Raw genomic sequence first — 18697 nt, forward strand, 5'->3', positions numbered from 1 at the left:
GTAGGTGACCAAATACTTATTTTCCACCATAATTTGCAAATAAATTCGTTAAAAATCAGACAATGTGATTTTCTGGACGTGTTTTCTCATGTTGTCTCTCATAGTTGAGGTCTATCTATGATGTCAATTACAGGCCTCTCTTATCTTTTTAAGTGGGAGAACTTGTACAATTGGTATCTGACTAAATAATTTTTTTCCCCATTGTATGCTGCAATGCAAGTTCCCATCAAACTGAGTAATCGGGAAAGAAGGGCCTTCGTAAGAGAGGGGATCAATGGTCACTTTTGCTGAGCTTGAAAGATCCTGTGTGCAAATGAGCGAAATGTTCAGAAGGTCACCATTAGAGATGAGCGAACGTACTCGGATAAGCACTACTTGTCCGAGTAATGTGCCTTATCCGAGTACCGCTGTACTCGTCCTGAAAGATTCGGGACGCGCTGCGGAGCGGGGAGCTGCAGGGGAGAGCGGGGAGGAACGGAGGGGAGATCTTTCTCTCCTCTCCCGCCCGCTCTGCCCCGCTTCCCGCTGCGACTCACCTGTCAGCAGCGGAGCGCCCCGAATCTTTCAGCACGAGTACAGCGGTACTCGGATAAGGCACATTACTCGGACGAGTAGTGCTTATCCGAGTACGTTCGCTCATCTCTAGTCACCATCACTCCACCACTTTTTTCTGGCACAGTGACCAGAAAGAAGCCTCTCCTCATTAAAAGACATATGAAAACCCTCCTGGAGTTTGCCCAAAAGCAGCTATAGGGCTCTGTGCAAAACAAGATTTTCTGGTCTGATGAAGCAAAGATAACACTGAGAATTGAGGGCAAAAAGTTCCAGGTCTGGAGGAAACCAAGCACTGCTCATCACATGCCCAATACCATTCTACAATGAAGTATGGTGGTGGCAGCATCGTGCTGTGGGGGGGCAGAGAGACTGATCAGGGCTGATGGAAAGCTGAATGGAGCAAAGTACAATGATATTCATAATGAAATCCTGATCCAGAGTGCAAGGCACCTTAGATTCGGCAAAAGGTTCACCTTTCAACAAGACAATGACCCTAAATACACAGCTAAAACCACACAGGAGCGGCTTAGGAATAAATCTATGAATTTTCTTGAATGGCCCAACCAGAACCCTGACTTTAAACCTAATATCTTTGGAGAGACCTGAAAATGGCTGTCCACAGACTTTCTTCATCCAACCTGATAGAGCTTGAGAGACTCTGCAGAGAAAAATGATAGCCCCAAAATCCAGTTGTGCAAACCTTGTGGCATTATACCTGGGAAGGCTTCAACTAAGTACTGAGTACAGGGTTTGAATACTTATGTCAATGCAAATGGTAGTTTATCAATTTTAATTTCTTTCTTTAAAAAAAGGCCACCCCTCCCCTTTAGTCATTATCGAGAGTTAATACATATAGTGGCTGGTGATCTCAACATGACCTTGTACTACATGGCTGTCCCTGAATTTTAAAGAGCCCACCAGTGTATATAAGTTAGATAGTCTTACCATGTTATTCCTTTCTATCTGGAACTTCCAGGAGTCATGTGATCCCATTATGACCACCTGAGGATTATGTGGGTTTATGTTCTTCTCAAAAAGTTTTCAGTCAGCATAATTTCTGTGTGATGGACCCTTTCTCATGAGCTCTTGAGATGGGGCACAGAAACTCCTATCACAGTTACCGCTGTTGATTAGAGGCTTTTGTCACACAGTTATAATAAAGAAGATGATAGTCCAGCCTCCCGATTGTATACTTATAGTCTGTAGTTTATTTAAGTGACTATAGAAGGTAATGGCTATTACTGTGTTCTCCCAGGAGACAGAAATGGTACACGCTCTGGGCGTTCTTCTGATGTATCATGGGATTGATGGCACATATACATGGGAAACCTCCAGAATGTGACAATCAATCAGGTGATGGATGCAGGAATGGAAAAACATATTTTCACTGGATTGGCTCTTTAAAGGGGTTGTCCCGCGGCAGCAAGTGGGTCTATACACTTCTGTATGGCCATATTAATGCACTTTGTAATGTACATTGTGCATTAATTATGAGCCATGCAGAAGTTATAAGAAGTTTTTCACTTACCTGCTCCGTTGCTAGCGTCCTCGTTTCCATGGAGCCCGCCTAATTTTCGGCATCTAATGGCCAAATTAGACGCGCTTGCGCAGTCCGGGTCTTCTTCTTTTCTCAATGGGGCCGCTCGTGCAGGATGCCGGCTCCGTGTAGCTCCGCCCCGTCATGTGCCGATTCCAGCCAATCAGGAGGCTGGAATCGGCAATGGACCGCACAGAAGCCCTGCGGTCCACCGAGGGAGAAGATCCCGGCAGCCATCTTCAGCCGGTAAGTAAGAAGTCACCGGAGCGCGGGGATTCAGGTAAGCGCTGTGCGGATTTTTCTTTAGGTCCCTGCATCAGGGTTGTCTCGCGCCGAACGGGGGGGGGGGGTTTGAAAAAAAAAAAACCCGTTTCGGCGCGGGACAACCCCTTTAACTTAGTGCCATATACTGTACATCGGGGAAATGTGACCAGTTGCTACTTTCTTGGCTTGCTTTTTAAAAAGGGTACTATCTAGTTGTGACTACCCAATTCAAGTTCTGAGGTTGTTCATACCTGTTGTTCTAGCTCACCTAATAGATACCTGCATTGAGAATATGAAGCATATTCATGCACAGCTGACCCTGGAGTCTCTAAAACCAGGAAAATCTTCACAAAAGAAAAAGGTATTTTATTGAGTTTCATATAGCAATGGAAAGGTATAAAGTGAACAGGATCTTGGTTGTTCCTTTAATGGAGTTTATTGTTTAAGTAACAAGCTGGATGGCGGAGGGGGTCATCTGCGTAGATACAGAAGAGCGAATCCAAGACTTGGCCATTGTGTTTTAAAGACCATAACAATGTATGTAAATAGTATACATAGTATAGATGGAATACTCAGTAGCTGGTCATCTGTATTGTATAACTTTGAACGGTTCCTGTAAGTGATATAAAATGCAAACTACACAAACAAGTTTCCTGAGGAAGTAAGTGAAGGAAGCGACGGCGCTAAAGATTGAGCGTGGTTAAGCTGTGAAGCGTTTCCCTTATCGTTAATGACAATCAGTTTACATGTACTGAGTCATAACAACTTTGTTTCATTTCATCTTCTGTACATTGCTCAGATGATGAGAGCACCTAGTTGTCATTCCTATGTGCCAACTGTGTAGTCAGTCCATTTGATCATCTTCATCATATAGTTTAGTAAAATTGAAAGTCCACCTGAAAATAACTGAATGCCAGTAAATTTGTATAAATGTGCTACATTTTAAATTTTTTTTACCTGTCCCTTATTTTTGTTTTTGGAAAAAACACATGACATAAGCGCTGCGGAATAAGTTGGCGCTATACAAATAAAGATTATTATTATTACATCCATAACCATTATCATGACAGCTCCTACAAGGCTTGTCACCAAGTATGCTCCTTGAATGGTAGGGATGCCTAGCTCCCAACCCTGTATAACAAAACAGATTTGCCATTCAAAGGCCTGAAAATTGTGGTCATGGTGCGACCTAGAATTATATTCGATTGTCACTCGGCTTTTCCATACACATGTAACCCAAGGACACGTATGTTCAAGTCACTTTTTATAATGTAGACGTGCTCTTTAAATTGCTGAAATGTAGGAGACTGCAGAACTTTGCATTTTCTAATACACGGTTTACTGAAAAACATGCATAATGATTGCTGCTGATTGTTATAGGAAGAACATCTTTGCAAGCAGTTAAAAGTTAATATTCATCTCCTGAGGAACTGTATTTACCAAAATGAAGAGTGCAAAGTAAGTGCTTATTGGTTAATATGACTTGTATGAAGGCTCTGGCATTATAATCGATAACATGTTTGTTGGGCCTTTAATTTTATTTATTTATGGATTGATTGATGTTTTCTTCTTATCATAGGGATCTCCGTTTAACCCCTTCTCGCTATAGGGTGTACATTTACATCCTGCGGGGTCGGGGTATGTATGAAGGGAGATCCTGGGGTGACCTCCCTTCATACAGCGTGGGTGCCATCTGTTTATTATAGCCGACACCCATCTGCAACAGCTCCACTAAGCCACACAGCTGAGCTAAGCTATTAACCTTTCAAATGCACTGAACGATGTTCATGGGTCCCATACGGCCCACCCCATCAGAGATCGCCTGGAGCCATGCGGGTGTTAATGATAAAATGCCTGCCCGATCGCAGTATTATGTAATGCTATGGCATTCAATTATACTGCGGGAGCCATCAAAGCATTGCAAGTTGGGAGTAAAAAAAAAAGTAAAAAATGAAAACAAAGTTTTACTAATTGTGAATAGAAGGTAGTAAAAGTTAAAAAAAAAAACCTTTTGCCACATTTACAATAAGTGTCTTAATTATAAAACAAAAACACATATTCAGTATCAGGGTGACTGTAAAAGTCTGATTTATCAAAGTAGCGCATTATTTACCCGACCCGATGAACGTCCTCCGAAGAAAAAAAAAAACACCAGAAATGCATCACCCAGTTTACAAAAAAAACTGCAATAAAAAGCTATTAAAAGGTTGTATTTATTCCAAAATGGTACCAACCCAAACTGCAGGACGTCCCGCAAAAAAATGAGACCGCGACAGAAAAATTAAAAAGTTATTGCATACAGAAGATGGCGGCAGAAAATAATAAAAAAATAAAATGTCTTTGAAAAAAATAACTATATAAGTTTGGTATTGTAGTAATCGTACTGATTCATAAAATAAAGTTATCATGTCATTTTGCGTGCAGTTTGTGCACTGTAGAAACAAGACGCACCGAAAGATGGGGGGATGTCTTTTTTTTTTTTTTTTTGCCTTTTTACTCCACTTAGAATTTTTTAAAAGTTTTTCAGTACATTATATGAATACCATTGAAAAATACAAGTCATCCCTCCAAAAACAAGCCCTCATACAGCTACGTAGATGGATAAATAAAGGAGTTTATGATTATAAGGGGGAGGAAAACACAAAAATGGAAGAAAAAAAAGGGCCGCGTCATTAAGGGGTTGAAGTCCTCTCCTTCTATAATATCCCTACTCCTCCATCCAGTGTGGGGGCAGGAAAAGAATGCAATAGTCAGGCTGAGGCTTGTGATCTGCACGTAAATGGTTGGTGTATTTTTAAAGATTTTAATTTTGACAAAGTGCAGCCCTTACCCCAATCTTACAAAAGCCCTCCTGGTTTTTGTTTGAGAAATCCATCACAATATCCGTGACCTCTGATATGTTTTGTAGCTCATCTCCCCCAGTCTGTGTGTTCTGCACTTTTCTTCCAGTCTCCAGCTCACATGACCAGCACTCTGACAACCCTCTGTGCCTTGCAGTTAATGGGGCAGATTTATGACAACTGTCATAAAGAAACATTGTCTCTCTTGCCCATAGCAAACAATCACATCACAGCTTTCATTTTATATTCTGCTTTTGAAAATCAAGAATCCTGTGATGGATTTCTCAAATAAACACAAAACCTGAAGTGCTTCTTTAATCAACCCGAGGAGTTTTCCGCCCAAGACACAGAGGGAGCAGGACGTGTCCTACAGAGCTCCTGCAAACACAGCTTCCCAGAGCCACCGGGACCCTCTGGTGCCCCACAAAAGCAGCTGTGGGGGACGAACACCTCCCCCGCTTGCCAGGCAGAAGCCCTCCACACCCTAAAGACACCCGGGAAGTCCCCGGGAGACCCCACAACGCGGCGCGCGGAACCGCCAAACCGGGACACGGACGGGGGGAGAGAGAGAACGTGGAGCCCGTGACACACCGGGGCCTTACCTGCGGCAAGACTGGCCGGACTGCCACCTGAGACGCGCTGAAGATCCCCGAAGTGCTGCGGCCAAGGAGACACCCGAGACCGCGGCCTAGACTTCCGGTCACGAAGGCCGCGAAAACCCCCGGTCGGAGAGGACCCCGAGAGACCCAAGGGGGAGCCCGGGGGTCCCGCTGGGAGCCACAAGCCTGCAGGTAGAAAGCAGGAAAGCGGAGGCCAGACGGCGGCGGGAGCCGCGATCCAGCCCCCCGGCCGCGACAACCTCCACACAGAGCGGCGCGAGGGGAAGAACCCCCTAAGGTATCCGGAAGACCCGGAGAGTCTCTCCGGAGCGTTGCTACCCCCCGCGGAGCGTCCGGAACGCCGCGGCCTAGCAGTGCCAGAAGCCGCGGCCTAAATTTCTGGCCGCGACACCCGCGACAAGCCCCGCCCACTGCGGCGGCCGCCGGAGCGGCTCCTGGGAGACCGGCCTCTCTGGCTGAAGTGCGCCGATTTACCGGCCCCGGTGGGGAAGAAGCAGCCGACGAGGCCCGAGAGCAGCGGCCTGGGGCCCTGGTGGTGGTACCGGCGAACCAGTAAGTAAAGGGGAAGGACACAGAACCCCCCCCCCCCCCCCCAGAAGACTGAGTAGCCCCCACTCATACCCCACCTCAGAAACAGGCCACAGGGAAAGCAGCAGGGGGAAAAAAAAAGTCACACCACAGAAAAGCCCCCATAACCACACTAAAGAACAGCAAAGAAACCCCACCCGGCCGCATCCCTGGGCAGGGCCCCAACAAAACAATAGAGACATAAACAAGGCCTGAGGGAAGGGGGAGAAAAAGCAAGGAGGAACACAGAAGGATAACACAACTAAAAACAGAGTACCCTAAGGAGGGGGGAGAGTAGAAAAGGGGAAGAAAACGAATCGGAGGAGAAAAACACCTGCAAAACATAGACCCCCCCAACCCCGCGGAGTGGAGTGGAGGCGAGAAAGGGGACAGAAATAAACACAATAAGAACAACAACTACCAGAAAAACCCAATAGAACCCCACAAGCAAAAATGCAAGAATAATAATTAAACGAGAAGCCACATCCGCACTAAAAAACCAGCAACAAAACAAAAGCGATCTTGGACACAGGGAAATAGCAGCTCCTTGTACACAAAGTCTGCATACTCACCAGAACTGAAGACCAAAATATGGACAAATATCTAAACGAACGTAACTCAAACACCTCAACACGAGCAACGCGCCAGATAGATACAGACAAAACAAACACAGGGGGAAAGCAGAAAAACAGACCGATTAAAAGTACAAAAGAAAAAGAGAGCAAGAATACTCAACAACCCATACCCTCCCCAAGAAACACCCCGCCCCAAGCTACAACATCGGACCAAAACTCTGAAACCCCACCTCCACAAACCGCTGTACCACCGATGGACAACAGCGCAGAAATGACACAGGCCACAATGGTGGCACAAGAGGTCTCAAAAATATTATTACCACTATTTGACAACAGACTAGAGACATTGCACAAATCAATAAATTCAGCTCTGTCGCAAATTACGGACAACACCCAAAGATTGACAGAGCTAGAAGCAAAGACCCAAAATACAGACCAATCCATAGCCACCTTAGAAGCCTCATTACAAAGAAGCCGACTAGAAACCGAAACACTCCGGGAAAAAATAGACGACCTAGAGAATAGACACCGACGCAATAATCTACGTTTTGTAGGAATCCCGGAATCGATAACCAACGCCCAACTCTCAACATATCTAACCACAGACCTACCACAAGCCCTTCAACTCAACATGCCAAATGACCCCTTAATAATTGAAAGGGCCCACAGAGTTGGCCCGCCAGGAGATGGGCGCAACAACAGAACCCGACCACGCCCAGTGATAGCCAAATACATGCATTGGGCAACGAAAGAGAGTATTGTACAGGCTTACAGACGACGAAAAGAACTGATAATTCAAGGAACAAAAATCCTCATATTTCAGGACTTCTCAGCTGCAGTCTCTCAAAAACGCAAACTATTCACCCCAATCTGTCAAGCCCTACACGAACAAAACACACGTTTCCAACTGCTATATCCCGCAAAACTTCGGGTCCAAGAAGGCAACAGATCCCTGATATTTAACACTCCGGAAGATGCAAGGAGACACCTACGACTGGAAGAAGAAGACGGACAAGGATGAGACAGAAAGAAAGAGGGAACTGGGTTCCTGATCCCCCAACACGACCCTGATCCAAACAACGCGGATGTGGCAGCACCAATGCAAAAGAAAAGACGACGTTCATGTTTTATGTTTATATATGTTTTTTCATGTTTTTCACTATGACCCATTTGAATTCTAGGAAGGAATCTAACAGGGAGATCGAAGGGCCCCGCCGACACGGCACGACCACTATTCAGTTGCACCCACGGCTCGCTGGGACCGGGGGACGCGACAACAGAAAGGCAAACATAACGGTAAATATGACCAAAACACACACATCAACATGCCTATAGACTCAGAGACAACAGAATACCACACACCCAAAACACTACAAATTCTATCTTGGAATGTAGATGGTCTTAACACACCTATTAAACGAAAAAAAGTACTAACACACTTGAAGCGACACAAACCAGACATTGTATTCCTGCAGGAAACACATTGGAAAAAAGAGGGGAAGGGTGAGCTGAGAGCACCGTGGATAGAAGCATGTTACACAGCCTCACATACATCAGCATCACGAGGAGTAGCCATCCTAATAAGGAAAAACATACCACACACGTTGAGACAAACCATAGCAGACCCGCAAGGGAGATACCTGGTGCTGAGGGTCAGCATAGACTCACAAACGTACTGCTTGGTGAACATATATGCCCCCAACACGGACCAACCAAAATTCTATGCGTCACTAACAGAACAACTACAACCTTATCTAAACGACCACATAATCTTGGGAGGTGACTTTAATGGCATACAAGACGACTCACTAGACAGAACAGGACCCTCCACCCAACCAACCCCAACCACACACGCGCTAATCACACTAATAGACCAACTCCACGTGTGCGACCCGTGGCGACTCTCAAACCCAACTAGCAGAGAATATACATGCTGCTCCAACGCCCATCACTCGTTCTCTCGAATAGACTTTTTCCTAATATCGAACAGAATATTTGACTGCCACCAGCAGTCTATAATCCATCCGATATCTCTAAGCGATCACGCACCGATCGCAACAATACTACAAATGGTCCCTTCCCGGAAGCTGTCGCGGTTGTGGCGGTTCCCCTCCTATTTACGGGAATCGGAAGAATTCAGAGAGTACATAAAACTACACTGGAACAACTACGCAGACGATAACAGAGAGCACATAGACAACATAGCACTCTTCTGGCAGGCCTCGAAGGCAGTGATGAGAGGTCACATCATAAGCTACGTGTCCCACAAAAGAAAAAAATTCCAAACAGAATTTGAGGCCTTACACAGCTCCCTCTTGACAACACAAAAAGAACACATAGACGCTCAAGACGATAACTCATACCAAATATTCCTCACAGCAAAACACCTGCTAAATGAATTCGTACACACACAGGCACACTGGCAAACACAACTAACAAAAAATAAATTTTATAGGTGGGGCAACAAGACGGGGCGACTGTTAGCAAACCTAACCAAACAAAGACAGCCACATAAACCAATATTAACCCTAAGGCGCACCAACGATAATACCCTGACGACAAAACAGGAAGAGATAACCCAAACACTATACGAATATTTTGAAAACCTATACCGGGCAGAACCAGCAAACATACAGGACATCCACAATTTTTTAGAAACAATGAGTTTGCCGAGACTCACAGAGGAACAAAAAACAGTACTGAATGCAGACATAAGAGAGGAGGAGGTTCGGGACGTAATCGCAGCGGCAGCAGGGGGAAAGACGCCGGGACCGGACGGTCTCACAACAGAATATTACAAAATACTAACAACAGACATAGTACCAGTGCTGACCCAACTATACAATGCAATATACATGGAAGATACCCAAATAGAGGACTTTGGCACTTCTAGAACAATTTTACTCCCCAAACAAAATAAAGACCCGACCGACCCGCGATCATACAGACCGATCGCACTACTAAACTGCGACTATAAATTCTTATCCAAAATACTAGCCGACAGACTTCAAACCATTCTACCGTCCATATTAGACACATCGCAAAAAGGTTTCACGCAAGGACGTAGTGCCCTAAAAAACATCAGAGCCGCCATAGCGGCAACTGTGGCAGCACAAAACCCTGAAAACCCCACAACAATGCTTCTCAGCCTAGACGCTGAGAAAGCTTTTGACAAAATGGCCTGGCCATTCCTAAACGTACTGCTGAAAAAAAGAGGGTTTGGACAGACCTTTGCAAACTATATTAACACAACACAAACAAACGCCACCACAATCCTCACAGTCAATGGCCACAATACCCCCCACATCGACCTTTTTAGAGGAGCTCGACAGGGCTGCCCCCTTTCACCATTACTGTTTAACATATCAATTGACCCGCTACTCAGATTCATAACACACACCACGCTCTTTACAGGGGCGTGTTACGGAGAAACGAGGATAAAGGTAGAAGCATTTGCTGACGATCTCTTACTGATAGTCAACAACCCCAGGGAAACACTATCACCCCTATTACGGGAAATAGAAAGAATAGGCAAACTCTCAGGCTACACCCTGAATCTGGACAAAACAGAAGCACTGCTACTTAGAGGACCAGCGAAACCCACATGGGCAAACCAACACCCATTCAAATGGGAGAAACATTCCATACAATATTTGGGGATTCAACTCACAAAAAACCCTTCTGCACTCTACAACACAAATATTGAACCATATGTCAAAAAATTAGAAACGACCCTAAATGTATGGAAGAACTTTACGGTCTCCTTTTTGGGGAGAATCAACCTCTTAAAAATGGTAGAATTCCCACGATTACTTTATATCCTGCATTCACTCCCCATATTTCTAAAATTGAAAGACATAAAGAAGATCAACTACCTATATAGAAAATTTATCTGGGGGGGAGGACGACCACGCATTGCCCTTAAAACCCTACATAAACATAAGGACAACGGTGGCACCAATCTACCAAATATAAGGGACTATAACCTAGCAGCACAAGCGCGAATTATCCATGACTGGATTTATTCCAAGTCGCACTTTACAAACACGCCACTAGAACAAATAATGGCCAAGCCAACACAATTACAAAATGTACTCCACCAACCATACTCAGAACTGCCAAAGCAAATCAAACATAACCCCCTGATAATAGCGGCGTGGAAAGCATGGAACAAACTACGTAGAGACAGCCAAACGTCACCACACATATCCCCACACCTGACATTCATAAACAACCCCAATTTTCAGGACGGAAAACCCCACAACATCTTTTTTGAATGGAAAGCACACGGGTTGGACTCATTAGATAAACTACTGCACAAAAGGGAAAGAAGAATCCTAACTCACGCAGAAACAAAACAAAAATACCCCGAAGTCCCGATTCCACTGTTCTCATACCTACAGGCCAGACACTATATCACAGGTCTTATACCGCAGTTCCAGGAACATGACTGGACACAGGCAGGAGACACTTGGATCTCCAAGAAAACGGGAGCACGGGGAATGATATCAAAAATATACAGAGCAATAAGGAACATGAGGGAAGAAGAGGACATTGATCCAGGGGTTGGGAAATGGTCTCTGGACAACCCAGACCTCACACCTACATTAATTAAGGAATCCTTAGTATCAGCCCACAAATGCCTGCCATCAGCCAGGTTTCTGGAGATGAGACTACAGATAGTCCATAGATCATACCTCACCCCAATTAAGGGATTTTACATGGGAATATACGACACCCCAAACTGCTTCAAATGCCAGGAACCAAACACTAATCTATACCACAGCCTGTGGACATGCCCACTGATAAAAAACTTCTGGTCCCGAATACGCGAATACACCACAACACACCTGACAAATTTCTGCCCACAAGAACCAGCGTGGGCAATATTTGGATATTTAGACCCCAAGACATATCATTGTGCCAGGGGAGTAAGAAAATTACTACATTTTATAGCAGCAGCAGGCCTAAAAGCCATCCTGCAGACCTGGGTGCAACCAACAGGCCCCCCATTCAGATTGTTCCTGGAAAAACTTGCATTCCTATTTCAAATGGACTGGGCGGAAACTTCATTATTTAAGGAGAAAATGGTACAAACTTTCTTTGAAACATGGGGAAGTTTCATCCAATTAATGCCACAGAGAGTAAAAGAAAAACTAAAAAATTGCTTTCACCGCACTTGTTGGTTCCAGGAGCAAGCGGCAGTGGGGGACACACCAATATAGGGTAAATCACTGGTCGTGCCGTGGCCGCGCGGGGTCTCCATACCCTTCGAAGATCTCCAGCACGAAGTTCGAAAGACTAAGTGTATAAATACCAATTGGGTCAAAAGTTTGGTTTAATGCAGATGTTCTCTCCCCTCCCCCCCCCCCCCCCCGTCCCTTCTTGCCAGACCGACCCCTCCCCCCTCCTCTCCCACCCCCCCCTTTTTTTTTTTTTTTTTTTGTGAGTGTCTTTCCTTCCCTTCCTTTCGTTTCGACTCCCCGACCCCTCATGCCCCTCCCAAACTTCCCCAGTTATATAAAAATGTTATGTAAAAGTGAATTAGGACGACATCTTTATTTGTGAAGTCAAAACAGCAAATGCATCTGAAATGTCAAAGTTTGTCCTGATTCAATCAATAAAAACAAGTTTTAAAAAAATCAACCCGAGGAACAGCGTGCCCAGTGAGTATGAAACGTAGCTCCCTAAACTCCCTGTTCCCTCACCTTTTGAGCCCCATTAATGTAGTTTATGGGACTTAAAGGTGATGACAGATTCCTTTTTAAAAGGAAACCATATCATACACCCTGAAATCAGTCTAAGGCCGCCTGCACATAGCCGGATTTGCAGTGCAGAATCCGGAGTGGGCATCCGCCTCCAGATTCCGCAGCAAATACCGTTCATAGCATGCAATGAAAAAGCAATTTTTCCCGCCCTAGAGTAGAAATCAGTTGCGATTTTCCCGCTCGTGGGGTAAAAATCGCAGCATGCTCTATTTTGAGACGGATTGAAGTAAGTGGAAGCCTGCGACCCTTCCGCAAACATCATTGTGAAAAGGTTGCTGGATACGCATCATCACCTAGCAATGGCGCGGCATAATCTGTACTGCGCATGTGCGCCAGGCAGCACAGATGAAAAAAGAATCCACACCGGTACGCAGGGGTCACAGGGTCGGATTCCGCTGCGGAATCCCGCATACATAATCTGACCCATCCATGTGCAGGTGGCCTAAGTCCGTTATTTTAGTGAATGTCTGTGGTCTTCCATATGTGATAACAGTTCTGATGGATCCAACTAGCAGATCATCCCTTGTTATCGCCGCGCCATAATAGAGTATATAACATATTTGTTTTTCACCTCTTTGTGACCACTCTAAATTTGACACTCTGTGACACTTCTGCATTCAGTCACTGTTAAATTTAACTAGAAGAATCTACTGTAGAAGTTATTGTTAATTCAGTGTGTCGGACTGTAAAATGGGCACACCATATTGCTTATTTGTACTAGCATGAGAAGAAATATCCAGTAGATGAGATTATCGGTTCTCCACCCACTCCATGTATATTGTATCTGTTCTGACCGTTTCATCCCTAAATCTTTTTAGATACAATGTTATCAGTTTTGTTACAGATTGCTGGCAAGAAAAACCCTTGTTTCTTAATCATAATGCCAATCATTGCTCTCGGCTGTATTAGAGCTGCAATATGATTCACAACTAATCTATTATAAATGCAATCTCTTAACTGCAAAATAGCATTTCATGATCTAGTTAGCCTCCAGATTCTGCAGCAAATATAACCCATAGTATTCAATGGCAAAATGCCATTTCATTTCCACGAGCCGAAGTCTATTGCGATTTTCCACTCGCTGAGAGTAGATCGCAACATGCTGCGATTTTGTGCAGGTTACTTATGGCCAGCTTCCATTGAAGTCAATGAAGCAGTCGGTCCTGCGGCACTTTCGCAGTGAGCACTGCGGAAGTATCACGGGACACACGTCACCACCCAGCATCGGCGGCTACTGCATATGCTCGACGGAGTGCAGGCTGGCACATCTGCAGCGTGTGCTGAAGCCGCCAGACAGGTAAGCTGAGGTCACCAGCCAGGCATCGGGTCGAACTCCGCTGGGGAATCCCGCATGTGGGGTCCAACCCGCCCTTGTGCAGGAGGCCTTAGTATAACGTTTATGCCTGTTGCATTTTATTTGTTTAGATTTCTAAGCTTAGGGGTCTGGTCGGCGATCCCACTCGCTGATTTACATGTGAATGTACATAGGGAGATAGCTGTCAATCACTAAAAAGACCACCCACCGGACTCCTAAATTGAGAATGAGCAGTGAGTACATTTCAAGTTGTAGTGAAACTTTTCTAATAAAACAGTTTTTTCAATCTGCTCAGCTCCTGCCCTGTAGCATGCACCTGTCAGATCAAATACTGTGGTTATTGTGGGTTTCCCTGTTAAATATGTTAAATCTTTAAGTGTAGTTAGGCTTTCAAGAATCCTCTAAACCTTTCATAGAAACCACATCAAAGGCGGATGTCTGCTTATGCCCACTGTAAATGTTCTATCCGTGTGATGCACCAGCCTTTATCATTGGTCTCCTTGTAGCATCGGGGGTGGATGTCAAAGTCTTAAAGGGGTTGTCCCGCGAAACAAAGTTGGGGTATACACTTCTGTATGGCCATATTAATGCACTTTGTAATGTACATTGTGCATTAATTATGAGCCATACAGAAGTTATCAGAAATTATTCACTTACCTGTTCCGTTGCTGGCGTCCCCGTCTCCATGGTGCCGTCTAATTTTCAGCGTCTAATCGCCCGATTAGACGCGCTTGCGCAGTCCGGTCTTCTCCGTGTTGAATGGGGCTGCTCGTGCTGGAGAGCTGCTCCTCATAGCTCCGCCCCGTCACGTGTGCCGATTCCAGCCAATCAGGAGGCTGGAATCGGCAATGGACCGCACAGAAGACCTGCGGTCCACCGAGGGTGAAGATCCCGGCGGCCATCTTCGCAAGGTAGGTAAGAAGTCACCGGAGCGCGGGGATTCGGGTAAGTACTATCCGTTTTTTTTTTTTCAACACATGCATCGGGTTTGTCTCGCGCCGAACGGGGGGGGCTATTGAAAAAAAAAAAAACCCCGTTTCGGCGCGGGACAACCCCTTTAATGTATTTTGAAAAATTAGACACACAATGCAGAGTAACGTATTCTTTATCCTCCAGCATAGGGATGCAGCTAAAGGCTCAGGGGCCCGGGTGCTAAAGTTCAGCTCAGGCTCTTCTCTTACCACACTTGAGTGCTGGCTGTGGTCTGCAGTGAGCTTTCTGCAGCATCACTGGGTCTCCTAGGAGGCCCACCCATGCGACACTAGCAACCAGGGATGTTGCTAAAGTCTAAAAAGATTAGGGACTTGAGCTGCAAGACTCCTGCATCACCCCCTTCTCCACCATTAAAAATAAATAAATACACATCTATGTTATCTAATCTCACAGGCACTATATACAAGACAACTTTTATAACAGTGGGCACTCGTCCCCGCATGTACTCGCTCCCATGCTGTTGCACAGGAGCAAGTATTATTGGCTCACAGTGGGGAGGCTGGAGGAGATTTCACTCCTCGCTCTCCCTCGTCCCTCTCCATTCACTAACATAGCGACCGTTCAGTACTTGAACGGCTGCTGTTCAAACTGAAAGATAATCATTCAGGATTTTATGCAGCCTAAACGATGATCATGAACGATGAGTGTAAACTGCATAGTGATAGCAATCACATTGCTTTTAGGGTTACTTTACACAAGACGATTGTTGGGACCATAAGCCCATGACAGCTGCCCCAATGACTATTGCTCCTGTGCTTTCACACAGCAGCGATAGTCGTTCAGTGAATGAAGGTAGAGGACGCTGGAGATCTCTTTCGGCTCTATTCCCTATAAACAGGCAGCTGTTCAGAGATGAACAACTGCCTGTTTACACTGTCTATCACTAGTCATTTAGTTTCACACGAGCGTAACGTTCTAGCGGATTACACGCTCATAATATGCGGTGAATGGAGTTAATGAAAGTACATTTAATTTTAATTGATCCATTCACACTTGTGCATATATATATATATATATATATATATATATATATGTGTGTATGTATAGTAATACTTGTGTAAAAAAGAACTCAGCATGTTCTATCTTATCGCATATTATGCGTGATATAGCCATATATGGGCACATAATAAACACTGTATATACCCAATTACACTGTGTATGTGCAGAGTTTATACATGTCTTCGCTAAATGACAGAGCAGGAAAATAAAAAAACCAAGAAAGACTATGCATAACAGTGTCCATTAAATACGCTGTCATGTGCAGTCCAAAATCGCTATGTTAGGGCCAACAAAACAGTTTGCTGTACGATGTGCTTCTGGGGTCCAAATTCAGTTAGAGGATAGCCTAGCTCGGAAAAAACTTTCCAACCACAACACCACTTAAGGTGATCAAAGTTATCTGTTTATTGATTGACAGGTAGCAGTTTTTATAGTGGCACATGCTTCGATTACAATAATTCAAATTTATTATAATTAATTTATAACCATTGGTCGCTAAAACATAAACACAATATGAATATGCAAGATAAGGAATTTAACATCTAAATTGCCAGGCAAATGCATGCAAGTGCAGATGAATCATATGTGATTAGCTTCTCCGAACACAAAAGTACAATAATTCTAAACAATAAGTTGTTTAGAGAGAATATTTAGAAACAGATGTGAAAAGTAAGCAACATGTCATCTTGACCCGCCGGCCAGTCTAAATGCTACATAGCTATCTCCTGCAGCTCTTGCCTTGTTTATTTACTCAAGGCTTTTTGAGTAACTATTTATTATCTATAAATCCTCAAGAAAGAGGACAAATAAATATAATGAAAAGAGGCATACAAGATGGCTACCTGACACAAAATGGCTACGCATATGAGAGAACATGGAGTCATGCTCATTTCACTAACAGCTGCCATACGTGGAGATAGGTCAGCCCACACAGCAGTAAAATGCAGTGTTTTACACCATGCTCATGCGAGCCCTGTCTCAGGGGTTTAAGTCGCTGAACCACTTGTACTGCAGTACATCTATGCATCACACACTGATACTTTGAAGGCTATGGACACCTTTGCAGCCATATATTGCATTGTTTTATTTTGAAAACATATTTACATTTAGTTTTCTACAACTTGTGTCAGCATTTTCAGTCACATAAGCTTCTTGTGAGGTCAGTCTGTAGCCCCCCTCTCTCTACTAAGCAATGAGTGCGGAACGGCATCGAGCAGCTTGTATTGTCAAGCAAAACATACGAACTGCAGCAGCCAAATAGTCCAAACTTTTTTATTATAACCAATTGTAACCTTCTTTATTTGATAAAATATGTACAATGTATTAAAAAAGGTGTTTATAGCCCTAATAAAAGTAGTAGTAACATCAATAATAATTCTTCAACTGCCAAACATGTCCCTGGCTCCAACACAGAAGGGTAAAGAAACTAGTTATTATTTGCTATGTGTGTTAGGTTTTGTTTATAGTCATGTAATACTTATGCTAAGAAGAAAGTTGTCTTCTTGAGGCAAGCTGGGTCACAAATTGTTGTTCAATGAACTTGTCCTTTTTGCAGACAGCTGTCCTAGAGTCTCGGTTTGCTCCTGTGCTGTATTCTCTTTGGCCATGGCTTTTGATGGATGATAAGCTGATGCAAGCTGCTTTGCAATTACTTTGTGTCTACACTGCAAACTTTCCCACAGGTAAAGAAAAAGATGAACACATTTTTCATTTCCGTATATCTATCATACCTAAATTTCATTCCATAAGTGTAACTGAAAGGGTGATTGCTTCATAAAGCCTTCTTTTTGGTGTTTGCATAGGTACTGTGTTTGTTATAATTGTTGGGACTTTCCATATAATTTTCCTGTTAGAACGCTCACATCCTGTGCCACTATTCCCAGTTCCACTTTTCTTTATAATGAGAGCACATTTAACATATACAGTGTTTTTAATGCATAAAATTTATTATGTTCGAATGGAACTTGGTTAATTTTAAAGGGCCACTTTGACGAAAACACATTTTTCCATTCCTGCCGCCCTCACCTGATTGCCTGTCATAGTCTGGAGTTCTGCACTTTGTATTCCAGTCACTTCTATGCAGTGCAGCCTCCTGTCTGATGCTTATCTGGCACCACCTTGAGAGTGAGATTTTTTTACTTTCACTATCGAATCTATCCTATAATTCATTAGCTAGAGGCTATTCCATTCTGCATTCTGGGGGAACAGTTTAATTATAGTTCATATTGACCTAAGTAAGCTACAGAGCATAAGTATATAGTCAGGAGGGAAAGCTGTGATCTCCTCTATTATAACGGTTTGTCATGTGCTGTGTGATTATAATCCATAACTGTGATAGGAGTGTTTGAGTCCCCTCTAGGCAGTTTCTGTGGTAGATCCATGTAACGGCATTAGCCAGACTGTGAAATTGACTAGTTTCTGACAGCATATCCCCAAATAGATCTGAGTTGGTCGGAATTGAGATCACATGATCATATGTGGAAATAAAGGCCAAGAGTGCCAGATAGAAAAGAATTACTAACCAATGTAACACTAGCTTACTTATATATACTGGGGGATAGATATATAATGAATGAAAAAATATTCCTGGAGTGGCCCTTTAAGTACTCTTTACTGCAACTACATTCTATTCATCTGTATTGTTGCTTATGTGAGCAGCTTGTT

General features: G+C 44.0%; 1 protein-coding gene across 1 annotated transcript in view; it reads left to right on the top strand.

The window, feature by feature from the left end:
• Positions 1-18697, top strand: part of RTTN (rotatin) — a 232755-nt gene that overhangs the window by 204842 nt on the left and 9216 nt on the right. The window contains exons 43-45 of the mRNA XM_066579499.1: positions 2620-2717; positions 3737-3814; positions 17589-17715. Coding sequence (XP_066435596.1) covers positions 2620-2717; positions 3737-3814; positions 17589-17715 — 303 coding nt within the window. The remainder of the gene's footprint in view (positions 1-2619; positions 2718-3736; positions 3815-17588; positions 17716-18697) is intronic.

Source organism: Eleutherodactylus coqui, chromosome 9 (genome assembly GCF_035609145.1).
Source record: "Eleutherodactylus coqui strain aEleCoq1 chromosome 9, aEleCoq1.hap1, whole genome shotgun sequence".
In the NCBI taxonomy this organism is placed as follows: domain Eukaryota; kingdom Metazoa; phylum Chordata; class Amphibia; order Anura; family Eleutherodactylidae; genus Eleutherodactylus; species Eleutherodactylus coqui.